At 42.4% G+C, this 13,286-nt stretch overlaps 1 protein-coding gene across 5 annotated transcripts in view; it reads right to left on the bottom strand.

Moving 5' to 3' along the window:
• Positions 1–359: 359 nt before the first annotated feature.
• rxrgb (retinoid X receptor, gamma b) overlaps positions 360–13,286 on the bottom strand; it is a 32,108-nt gene continuing 19,181 nt past the window's right edge. For 3 of the 5 annotated variants that reach the window (XM_079681789.1, XM_079681793.1, XM_079681791.1), the window contains exons 2-7: positions 12,466–12,680; positions 5,451–5,595; positions 3,662–3,853; positions 3,258–3,418; positions 1,376–1,505; positions 360–613 (exon numbers count right to left, since the gene is read on the bottom strand). In XM_079681789.1, coding sequence (XP_079537915.1) covers positions 375–613; positions 1,376–1,505; positions 3,258–3,418; positions 3,662–3,853; positions 5,451–5,595; positions 12,466–12,680 — 1,082 coding nt within the window. In that variant the 3' untranslated portion in view covers positions 360–374. The remainder of the gene's footprint in view (positions 614–1,375; positions 1,506–3,257; positions 3,419–3,661; positions 3,854–5,450; positions 5,596–12,465; positions 12,681–13,286) is intronic. The other 2 variants (XM_079681790.1, XM_079681792.1) reach the window with 1 other exon arrangement.

Here is a 13,286-nt window from a genome sequence, read left to right as displayed (position 1 = left end):
CTGCTGTGAAAGACCGAAGCTATATCCATGTTGGATAGAATATCCAATTTAAATAAAAAAATAACCTTAAGGGACAACTTGAATGCTTTTTTTTCTCTTAATGCATTGCATAAAGATCGGATCGGGAAAAATCGGTATCGGCAAATTGTCAAAATCAAATGATCGGAATCGGATCGGGAGCAAAAAAAGGGGATCGGGACATCCCTAGTTTTAACTGATTACATTTAGTTTGACCTATCTTTTTACATTGGCTTTTATTTCTATTTGAAATGTGTGTGATGTGTTCTGTTATTATGTGTGTTCCTTTCAGGACTCCAAGTGGTCTGTGTTTTGTTTTTATGCTGACTACTTTAAATGACTGCCTCATGTGGTTATTATTCATGTTTCTGTGGATTTAATTTTAACTTGTGAAGCACTTTGTGATTTATATTATCTGTGAAAGGGGCTATAATAAATAAACGTATTATTATTATTACATACCTATCAAAGATGGAGCCCACCCCAGCACTGTGGGCACTGTTTCTGTGGACGTGGAGGCCCGTCGCCAACAGGATGCCATCTTTCACCGTGACGGAGCGATGCGAGAATGAAGCGATTAGGAGCTCGTTCCAGCCTGGATGCAGAACACAAATAAAAGAACACAAATCCTGTTATCCCTGCCTTCAAGTACCACTTATGTTGTATGATTCATCAGATATCAAAGTCTCTTAATAGCTCTGATGTTTGGCTTCTTTCCTTCCCCCTTCAGGCCTGTGTGTGACATGTCTCACCAGCAGAGGTCAGCACTGCTGGGATTTGGCAAATAGTCCAGTTATATTTGGTTTCACTGCTCCATTAAACTAGATGGCCAAAATGTATTGAGCAAATGTAAAACACACTGCCTGGGGAAATGCTGCAGTACCAGCAGCACAACGGGTTTTAGTGAGGCCTGTTTTTTTAATGCTTTTTCAACTAAACGACACATGTAAGCGAGACAATGATAAAGCAATGTTTTTATTTCCAAGCGTTCCTCCGCTTTCTCCCAACCATCCCCTACCGTGAAAGTCCCCAAAGATGCAAGTTTAACACATGCAGATGGGATATAGGTTTCATATAAGAAATTAGTATTACACACAAATTGAAAAAAGGAAAGAAACGAAGGAAGGAAGGAAGTCTTGTAATGTTATCGTTTTAAGGGCAAGAAAGCAAGAATAGAATGGAATGCTGTGCACCCCATGTCAATATAGCTGTGTGCATGTACTGTGCGTGTGTGTGTGTGTGTGTGTGTGTGTGTGTGTGTGTGTGTGTGTGTGTGTGTGTGTGTGTGTGTGTGTGTGTGTGTGTGTGTGTGTGTGTGTGTGTGTGTGTGTGTGTGTGTGTGTGTGTGTGTGTGTACCTGCTCGTAGTAGGATGACCTGGTCGTCGAGGGGGAGATCTGAGAAGTGAGGGATCCGTTTGGCCCACTCCACCAGGGTGAAGAGCTGCTTGTCTGCTGCTTGGCAGATATTGGTGACGGGGTCGTTGGTCTGGAGGAGGAATTAAAAACAAAACAGTCAATAACTTTGGCGGTGAGCTTCTTCAGAGTTACATCTAAACTTGTCTGACAGCAGATAGTAAGCAGGTACAGCCGTGGCTATTTCTGGGTCATCATTTCCTTCTGCAAACGTTTTACTACATTCATGAAGTTCAAATACACAAAGGGCTAGACAGATGAGGACCACCTTACAGTATAATACAATCCAACTAATGTTCAGACTCAAAAATGACTGCTTAGATCAGGGGTTCCCAAACTTTGCCATGCCAAGGACCCCATTATAGCATTATCCTCTGGCGGGGACCCCCCTGTTGCAATCTTTTTTTTAAATGATGTGTACAAGTGCCTCACGATGGAGCATGCAGTGTGTTGCCACTACATTTGGGGCCTTCTGCCTGATCAAAGCTGTCACTATGCTTTCTTTGCCTGTCATAGCCCCACTGCCCCATCTGAACACACACCCACACAACGAGACCAGTCAAGTCCATTTGAGATGATGTACTCATCTAAAATTTGGAAAATGTCTCTTCCTGTGGTCCTACCTTCCAGTAGTTTGCAAAAATAATATTTCCTGAACAAAGTTATCTTCTGAAATAAATCTGATGTATGCAAACAATTCTGCGACATTTGCTACATCCGTGCTCTCATCCAGCTGCAGAGCGAAACATTCACTAGCTCTCACTTGCTCCAAAAGCTGAGCAGATTTTCACTATCAGTAGCGGCAGATCGATTCTGATTGGCTTGAAGGGAGGTGGTATGTTTTAAAAAATATTAAAAGATTGGCATCAAAGGACACATAGATTGATAGATATGCAGTTATTAATAACATCTAAAAAAATAAAATAAATGCAACTTTAAAAAAAAAAAATTCCCTTTTCCCTAAAACAGGGCGCCCCCTGGCGGCCCCCCGGGGGGTCGGGGCTCCCACTTTGAAAAACACTGGCTTAGATCAGTGTTTCTCAAACTTTTTCATACCAAGGACCACTTAACCAACAAAAAAACACTTGCGGACCACCTAACTCCACAAATATCAAAAAACACATCGTTTTTCTAGAACGGATTACAAATCGGCTGAAAATGGTACAAACAAGTGGCAACATGTGTGATGAAGGCGTTGCGCTGGGCTATATCATGCAATCGAAACTTAGAGCTCGCTCCATTGCGGAGATATTCCCGCGAGAGTGCGGAAAACTGAAATGTATTTATTTATTTCAAATGTGAAATGTTACCAATATACTCACGGACCACTAGGGGGCGCTCACGGACCAACAGTGGTCCGCGGACCACACTTTGAGAAGCACTTTTCTGACACACTAAAGTTTCATCATTTTGAGTTTTGTGTGGTTTTACTGCTAAGCTGTTGGTTAGATGGATTCCATGAGATTGTACAGGGCTACCCATAAATGATTAACTCTGCATCCACTTTACTGGTAATGTATTGACCTTTTGATGATTCTCTCTGCCTTGCAAAAGAACAACAAGAGTAGCTTGATTAATTGATGGAGTGCCACGAGAGAACAGCATTTTTCCTGAGTGAATAGACTTAAGCTGATAATATTCCTTCATTCAGCTTCACCATAGAAAAAGAGCGTATTCACTCAGCTGTGTACATATTTGAGCACGACTGATCAGGCGAACATAATAACCCGTACATTGATTCGTCCCTGTTAGGTACCACCTCATACTTGTGATGAAAACAGATAAATAATTCAGGGCTCTGACCAAACCAAGCTGTGATTCTTACCGAGTTGCTGGGGCTGCCTTCGCTGTACGCCTCTGTTTTGGGCTCCACAGCCACCTCAGCATCCAGGATCTTGTCCACAGGCATTTCCTCGTTGAAGCTGCTGGTGGACTCCACCTCGCTCTCCCCCCGCTCCCTCCCCCGCTGCCTCTCTTCCTGCACCGCTGCACACACACACACACATATATTTCAGATCAAACACCCCATGCTTATTGTCCCTGACTACACGATGTTAACTCTGCAGTGGATCATATAAAAGAGACTATTTACTGTACAGGAAAACTAGAGCTCGGGCAGAGTTGAACATTTCCTATCCCCCTTCCACATGCATTGGTAATGATTGAAAAGAAGATCATGAACACAAGCTTAGAGCTCATGCCCAGACCGAAACCTTAATCATAGCACACCTGCACACACACCTTCTCTCTTCATGCCCATGGCCAGGCACTTCTGGTAGCGACAGTATTGGCAACGGTTTCGCTGGCGCTTGTCAATCAGGCACTCCTTACTGTCTCTGCATGTGTAGGAGAGGTCTTTACGGACCGTCCTCTTGAAGAAGCCTTTGCACCCCTCACAGCTGTACACGCCGTAGTGCTTTCCTGTGGTAAAAGTCAACAACATCAGTACTGATTTCATATGGAAATATGCCTCTAGCTATTAGTGTTAATATATTTTAACTTAATCTGTGTTTAGGTACATTGTTGTAATCACGATTTAAATGTTTCCCCTGCACTCCACAAAAAAACAAAGCTTTTAAATGCATTGACAACAGAGCAATAAAGAGCAAACACATTAAAAAGGAAAGCAATGAAAAACAGAATACAACTATTTAAGTTAAAATAACTAAAGAGGTCCCTCGAAGGACAACATATACAATACAGACTTTTAAACTGTGCAATATTCACCTTATTTTTTACAATTTATAAGGATTTGTTTACAATTCGTAAAAAAAATGTATATCTTCATCTAATATTTATATATAAATAAATAAATATAACTTAATCATGTCTGCTTGCCTTTTTTTCAATATGTAAGTCCACTCTTTTCACTTTTGCCTTTTACTTACAATGTACCTTTTCAGTTACATTGTAAATGCATTTCTGATCCTGAAGTAATGATATAAATACACATTACATTCAATAAAATACAAATAAGTAGACCAGGTAGAGTGCAACTGTAATAATAAAGTTAATTGTAATGTAACATTTGGGGAGCATGGTTGGGATAAATGAATAGCGGCCTAAGAGTCAAACCCCCCGGGGCTCCACAGGTCATGGTGATCCTCTCAGCTGTATGATCACCAATGGCAACAACAAAGCCCCTGCCTTTGAGATCTGATCCGGACCGATTGAGGACTCAGCTGGATAATCTCAGCCATTCACAACCAGGGGCTGCACTAAGAACAAGCAGCTCTAAAAGTGATGTTTCGCCTGAACAATAGAAATATCATTTACCGCCTTAAGTAGTGCTTGATTGAGGTCTGAACCCAAAGGGTAATCTTTCAACATGTGTAAGTTGTTTCCATTAGAAGGGGCTTTAAATTAGTCATTCAAACTAAAAACGTGTGTAGTGTTGATAGCCTTGCATGTTTAAGATGTGTGGTTGCAGCAGTGGTCTTGTTTTCAAAGTTTGAATTTAAGGCCAATCGGATATTTAAAATGTTTTCACTAATATAAAAAAAGCCAACGTTTTACACTGATTTGGGAACAGGAAGTCAATTGTTGTGTGTGCGTGTGCGTGTGCGTGTGTGTGTGTGTGTGTGTGTGTGTGTGTGTGTGTGTGTGTGTGTGTGTGTGTGTGTGTGTTGGGGGATTAGTTAGCTTCTCAACTGTTGTAAATCAAACACAATATTCCTGTTGATGTGATAGAAAAAGGCTTGTCAAGTATTCTTTAATAAAAAACAATAAATTGTATTTATCTCTAGGTGCTCAAAGAAGCTTTATAAAGATGTAAAATAAAAATCTAAATCAAATCAAACTCACACAACAACAGTTAAAACTAGGAAATGAATCAAGTTTCTTTCAGAAATGTTGCAACACCTTTCAGAGTTTTACAATCAAAACGATCAAAGGGCAAATCAACTCTGCACTAATAAGCCTGACATCGATTGGTCTAAGCCATGTGTCCTTCAGTTGTCTGGGTGGAGATGTTTGTGCTGAGTGTCTCCCCCCCCCCCCCCTCTCCCTCTAACATTACCTGAGGATCGGTCCCCACAAATGGCGCAGATGTGCTTTGACATTCCCCCGGGGCTCGTGCACTGGTAGTTGATGTTTCCCAGGTTCTGCAGGCCTGGTGGAGGCTTGATGTCCTCTGAGCTGCTGACACTGTTCATAGAGTTCATCTGGGGATGACAGGAAGAGAGACAAAGTGTTTGAGCTGAGGTGGCCAGAAGTGAGCAAACAGAGGCGAGGAGGAAGCAGAGAGGAAGTAAGAGAGAAAAGTGTTGAGCTGTCTCATGACACTCGTCCCCTTCCTCTATTTTCTCATTCTGTCTTCCGCTCACTTTCGTTATTTCTTCTTCTTCCCACACACACACACTTTATTGTGAAAGTGATATGATGCTGACTTAGTGGCTGAGGCTTCTGTCAGAGGCTTGTCATACAGGTTTGTGGACACGGAGAGGTGTATGGAAGTAGTCATGTGCAGAAAGTGCAGTTCTCAGACACAAACAGCAGAGGGCACTAACCTCTAGTCGTCCAATTTCTGAGATTTGGGGAACATTTAGGAAAAATGTGAAAAAACAGCTGACAGATTTTTTCACCAAACCAAATCTTTGTCTTCATTAATCATCAGTTTCTTATAATGGGGAAACAGCGATTTAAACCTTAATTAAAGTGATTCTGATGCCCATAAATCATTTCATATGTGATTTCTCAGGAAAATCTCCTAAATAAGGGGTGACACGTGTTCGGGACGGAGCAACAAGTCCAGATTTATTTGACTTTTACATATCTCTTTTCCGCTCTTATCGTCCTTTTGCGTTCTTTGACTCTTTCCTGCTAATGAACGGCAGGCCGGATAAATATTTATGCTTCACATTTTTATTTCTTAAGTTGCAAACATCTGCACAGCCGGCGGAAACAACAAGCGCGACCTACACATGCCCTCCTGTTCTACATATTCGATGCTGCGTAGCATATAGGGCATCCTTCCTGCAGTCACCTCGGGCGATTCTTATCACTTATTTACAATGTGCACTCTCTTCTGAATCTGCTCTAATGGCAGAGTGAACTTGGGCTTGTGACCTTACAGCAGAGGATATCACACAAGGGCTTTTTCTGTCTCTGAGTTTTTCTTAAGAAGACTCGTTCTGTAAACCGCCACCACCGTCTTCTGCTATAGATGCCCCAAAGGCAGGAAGTCATACTTCAATTAGCATCGAGCACTATGTGTACTTGCCAATGTGAGTCAATACAGAGCATATATTCCTCTTCATTGCACCTTTCAACAAAATAATCATAAATAAAAATAAGTCTTGTTGTGAATTCAAACAGTTGTCGTTTTAGACCCGAGAGCATACTAATGTAGAAAAGTGCTCCAAGCAGTGAATATGGATTATTGATGCATCATACATTCTTTATACAACACATGCTATGAAGACCGCATTGCTTCATACATGAAAGGTTCACTTGGGCTTTTAATGGGCAAGACAAGCATTTAGAACTTTTATCTGATATTTAACTAAATGACTTGGATTGGTCATCTGACAAAAAAAGGCAGTTTGTGTATGTCAACTTTATTTAAAGCTTTTTCCATACACTTCATGGGCTGCATGATTAATCAATTCATTGATCAAATAATTAAATCCATCCATCCATCCATCTTCTCCCGCTTATCCGTGGTCGGGTCGCGGAGGTAGCAGTTCCAGCAGAGAGCCCCAAACTTTCTTTTCCCTGGCCACATCAACCAGCTCTGACTGGGGGATCCCAAGGCGCTCCCAGGCCAGCGAAGAGATATAATCCCTCCACCTGGTCCTAGGTCTACCCCTCGGTCTCCTCCCAGCTGGACGTGCCTGGAACACCTCCCTAGGGAGGCGCCCAGGTGGCATCCTAACTAGGTGCCCGAACCACCTCAACTGGCTCCTTTCGACGCGAAGGAGGAGCGGTTCAACTCCGAGTCCCTCCCGGATGACTGAACTTCTCAGCTTATCCCTAAGGGAGACGCCAGCCACCCTGCGGAGAAAACCCATCTTGGCCGCTTGTATCTGCGTAAAATAATGAAATTCATCTGGGAAATTCAGCCCCTGGCCCAGTATGTGATTGTCAAAGCACATTAGTGGTGAGGGTATCATCACATATTTTTCAATACAAATCAGTTAAACATAACTTAAATTGGCCTCATTCTAGTGTGAGTGTGTTGGAGAGAAAGTCCTTCTTGAGGAAACTTTGGGATTTTAGCCTTTGCAGACCATTTACATGCACACAAACCTATACACACTACAGGAAAGGGGAAACTCCAAAAAGCAGAATATGGCCCCTTTAATATTGAATATGTGTTGGTAATGGGTTTGTTTACAATGAAGTGCAAACAAAATTGGTCAAACAAATGTTCATATTATCAGTTAAGAAAAACAAGACACTTTATTTTTAACTATCAGTCAAACTACTCAATTGTATGGAGATATGATAGCCATTTATAAGTTCAGAAAATAAGGATTATGCATTTTAAAGTGGAAAAACCAGACAAGTAAGACCAGGGCTGCGTTCCAATAGTCCATTTAGCTTAGGAACCTTCCTAACCAAGTGAAATGACCCGGAAGTACGTCAGGGGCAGCCATGTTAAGTGCCGTTCCAATTCTCCAAATGAAAGGAAAGGAGGTTTCAAACTTCCTTTATAACCTCCTTTAGTTTAGGAACCACTGGACCTCCCTTACCGAAAGGAGAGGAGAAAATTCTGCCCCACAATGCATTGCAGCCGCAGCATTTGCCGTCACACAACAGTCGGCCGTTCACGGAAACAAACGATTATGACGGAGAAGTTATATCATGAAAGTTACGGTGCTTATTAAGCATTTTAAAATGTATGTGGTAACTTGCCAAAGTGCTTTGTTTTGAACGTTAGTCAGTATTATAATCAAAAAGAGAAATATGAACGTTAGTTTTTATTGAAATGATCAAATAAAGTCAACATTTCACTGAGCTGTGTGGGGTTTGTTCAACTTTTAAAAGATGTTTGAATGGTGATATACACCGTGATAGATGTTAAGGACTAACGTTTATAATAAATACTTTTGTATTGATTTTAAGATCTTTTCATACAATCATACGTATTGGGATCATTTGTATTAATGTGGACCGGAGGGAGAGGGTGACGAGCATACATTTCACTTTCCTTTTTTATTTCAATTACCACTTTGGTCATGAAGAATATGTTTCTCTGTTGTCCACGTTGATAGAGCATAAAACAACAGCATCAGAGCACGGTGCAGAGTCTCTAGATGAGTCCCTCGTTCTTATTATACATCCATGTTGTAGTCCTTTGTATAGAACATTGTAGTTTCCATAGTTTCACCACAGCAGCAGACGCACACAATGACGTCCGCTGGCGCATCATAAACACGTCAGATAGTGAAAGTGCATTTGGATTCTCTAAAGTGCCACAGTCTCTTCTCCTAAGTCCTTTTGAATGCTCCTATCCACTATCCCTTAACCCCGTGACGTTTCACTCAGAGGTCAAGGAATAGGACATAGGGTTAGAACTTAGGAGCTGATTTTTGGATTATCGGAACGCAACCCAGATCCATTTCTGTTCCCTCAGAGCCTAAATTTAGCAACTTATTCAAACCATCAGGGAAAAAGCAACAAATATCTACAGACATATTATATTGTAATCCAATCCTAATGCTTCTCACATTCAACGGCTTTTCTGGCAGCAGCATGGGGACTCCCCCTCTGATCCTGGACCTGCTGTCTCTCCCTAGCTGACACAACCACTAAGCTATATAAAACAAATACATGCAGAGTGAAGGCACACATTTGCAACTTTAATTGTAAAATATTTGGAAGAACTGTACAAGTAACACTGCATTTAGCTGAACTGGCTTTGTCGGGTGATTTGGCGTTGGCACACATATTGGAGAGAGAAAGCGAGCGAATAGGGAGACAATCTTAAATACAATCAACATTTACTTCATAATGGAGTTAAATACCTACAACTAATCAATGAACAAGATGATAGCGGCAAACATAAATACAACCAGCATGAATGTACAACTAACATATTGAATTTGCTCCTGTCAGCCCCAGCTCATGAACTTCATTTCACCCATGAACTACAAGATGTTTCATGACACGATGACCTGATGGGAGCCTGATGGCCGGCTGTTGGCGAGCGGTGAAAAGATGGTTACACAATCGTATCAACCATGGCCGCCCCTCAAGGCACAGATCCATACTGTGATTGAACCAATGTATATCATTGTCTGCTGTGCCCTGCAGCACTGGCCCTGATCCAGCAGCTGAAGCACTCACTCCATGTGTGTCTTTGTATGTGCGGCTGATCTTCAAAGCACTGAGGGGCTTGTAGATCATTCAAAAGACCACTTAAAGAAAGCTGCTCCATTAGCCTTCTCCCTCCAAGTCTTTGTGCCAGACAGTAAAAAAAGGGCAGTCTTAAGGGCGTTTCTGTCTAGTATTCATCCAATCTGAAAGATGCAGTTCACAGTGAAAGGCGCTGTTCATGAAGAACTAAAGTATCATAACCAAAGAGGAACCATAAAAGGAGACTTAAAGAAAAATTGACAAGTGAAGAGAGTGTGGAAAATGGCCGCTGCTCCTTATTCTCCTTCCCCTTTCTCTCAATAATCCATTAAAGGACTAATAGACGGCCTGCGTCTTAAGTCCCCTCGCATGACAGCGGTAACACAGAACTCAGGGATGACCTTTAGGGCGAGAAGTTTAAAGGTCAGCAGAAGGGTAGGGGAGAGAGAGCAAAGCCAAGGTATGCCATCAGAACACATTGGATATGCCTAACCTTCAACCTCCTGTCCGCAGTTGGAGGTTGAGAATGAGAAGCACGTGATCAGCCAAAGACCACGATAGCTGGACACGGACGACGCTGGCAGAGAGCGGTAATTTACAGGAATGTGAACCTCTGCTGAGGGATAAGTAGAACGTTGCTGTTTTATAACCATTTAAATCACTCACTCTATCATCTTTCTGGATGTTTTTAAATGTTTTTTTTATTGCTGTTTTAATTCGTTTGAACTAACTCAGAAGCTAACTTTGAAAAGAGATGGTAAAAACAAGCGGTTAAAGTGACAGGGTGAATTACAACATTTTATTTCAAGTGAAAATCACAGATAATAGTTCCTTAAAAAAGAGCATTTTAAAGGTCACCTATTATGCAAAATCCATGTTTTCAATTATTTTATAAATAAACATGTGTCCCCTCTGTGGAAAGAGATTCTGAGAGTTTCAGGAAAAAATATTTGCTCACTTTTTGTCCTGATCCTGATTTATATAAAAACCTCTCTGCTTTTGTCTTGTGTAACCATTAGCCAATCAGCAACCAAGGTAACCCCCCCCCCCCCACACACCTTATCACCTGAATCTCCTCCAAGAGCACCATTGAGTTCTTTGTAACCAAATCTCTCTCAGGGGGGCGTGGGGAGGGGCTCCTTATTTTCATCTAAAGCAGGGGTCGGCAACCCCTGGCACGCGTGCCAATGTTGGCACGCGGCACCATAACCAGTGGCACACTAGGAATAAGTGGAATAAGTGTGCAAAAATATTTAAATTGTATTTTCGGATCCTGAACGAGACCGCCGCCAGAGCGCGTCTCCCCGTTACCTGCAGAAGGAAGCCATGCACGTAACGCAGCCCCGCTCTCTTTATCTCCAGGTGACTTTCTGCCGCTTTCCTCCGTGGTGCAGTGCTGATCGTTTCACCACGGAGGAAAGCACTTCACTAGTTGCAGTACCCATAAGGAGCTGTACAAATGCCGCAGTTTTTGCGTGGCTGTGTATTTAGTTGAAAGCCCAGTGGCGATCTGCTCATCTCTCATCAAAATAATATGCTACAAAGGGGCGGACTGACCATCTGTGTGTTGAACTTTCCTTTCGGCCCCCAGACCGTAGTCGAGGAGGGCAGAAGCAACAAGCTTCAGGTTCAATAACCCACTTTAGCTTAAATGACTGGAGAGAGGCGAGCTCTTCTTGGGAGGCCGTTGCATTTATTTAGCTGTTCTTCTGTTTCACAAAATACATCACAGACCTCTGTTTTTCTGCTGCCTCGTTTCACTTCCAGAAACATACACGTTCCCTCACTGTCGCTCTACCATCCACAAACACACATGCACAAGCCACCCCCCCCCCCCCCTCTCTCTTAAAGGGACAGCGACCTCATCTCACTCTGCATGAATCTAATATCATAACATGTGTGCTGTGGAAAATCACAGAACGGACGATCGCCCTTATTATTATGCCGTTTAAACCAATTGTTTAAATGTGTTTGTTAAATTCGGCATCATGTAAGTTGCGCTGACAGGTCCACACACTGCTTCCCCGCAGCGAGGCTGATAGTTGACGAGCGTCAAGCTCCTCAACCCCCCCCCCCCTGTTGATAATTCTCGATCGTTGGCACGCTGATAAACATTTTTTTTAAAATGGCACTTCATATGAAAAAGGTTGCCGACCCCTGATCTAAAGTAACAGACAGAGAATCAGCACTTTTGAAACAGGGCTGAAACAGAGGGGATTATGGGTAATGCTGCAATGATCTGCTTGATGTTTGGAGCCAAACACTTCAGAGACATGTTTTGTGTATATTTGAGACCTATATCAGTGTTGAACCCTCAGGGCCTTCAAGGTGTTCAGAGAATACCCTGGAACACTCAGATAAAACAAACAGAAAATCGATTTAATTATATAAATAAAATGTATATGAAATGAATAAATGAGAATCGTATCTGCGTTGTTGATCTGTAATATTACAGTGTTACGTTGATTTGTTTGTCCTTCTCGGTCCACGCACTACGCATTTGAGTGGTTTTGTGTTAGAAAAAAAATGCAACCAAACAGATATTTTTCTGGGTCTCTGGGAAGAATGTCCTTCAACCAAGGTATATGTGTGTCTACAGAAGGTCCAGTAGTTATAGACACAGTTCACAATCACCACTGTAATATACTGATGAAAAACAGTATAATAAGGGACCTTTAAGACAGAGTCCATCTCTATCTGATGACCATCAAAACCCCCTCACATTTCCTCACCTGTGGACTGCCGAGGGGTCCGAAGTTCATGTTGGGCGTGGAAGGCAGCGATATGGAGGGCGAGCCCATCGAGGACGTGATGACGGGGTAGGGCGAGGCCAGGCCGTTCATCGACATCGGGGACGGTAAGTGCCTGGAGGAGCTGATGACTGACGGGTGGCCCACCATGCCTCCCATTGGAGGAGGGTGAGTGTGGGTCATCGGCCCCGAAGAGTCTGGAAGAGAAGGAAGAATTTGTTAAACGGTGGGGAGATACAAGATAAAGAGATTTGAGTTACCAGTTGATTACATACACCTAGATATAATTGAAAGCAGAAATGATTACTGTTAGAAAAATATCACTCGTCATCGGCTTGAGCTTCAATATCAGGAAACATGTATTTATGATCCTCTCAAGAATAGAAGTAGTCATCACATACAGTACAGAGCATTTGGTACAACTAGTTCCTGAACAGAGTCCTTCACATGCTGATATACAAGAGAGGGAGTTACTCAGTCACAAGATACATGTATACCGGTTCAAAGCAGTTACAATGTTTAGTTCAGATTAGCTAAGGCCCACGTCAGAAATGACCATGCTTGTCATATGTCCATCTCCATAGAGGCTGAATCATCATGTTAATCACATAGCTATCATATGCCTAAATCAGTCCTGACGCTCTTCTAGGTAATCATACATCCTGTCATGTACACAGCTATGTAGGGCCTTTGTTATCATGTGCTACTCTGATATTGGAAGAGTACATTCAGTATTTTCGCCGCCAGCAAAGCGTGTTCCTGTGACGGAAAGCGTACTGCCGGCGAGCCTTGACGGGGGGTGC

Source organism: Notothenia rossii (assembly GCF_949606895.1).
Source record: "Notothenia rossii genome assembly, chromosome: 1".
Lineage (NCBI taxonomy): Eukaryota > Metazoa > Chordata > Actinopteri > Perciformes > Nototheniidae > Notothenia > Notothenia rossii.
This window is presented reverse-complemented; position numbering and strand designations above follow the sequence as displayed.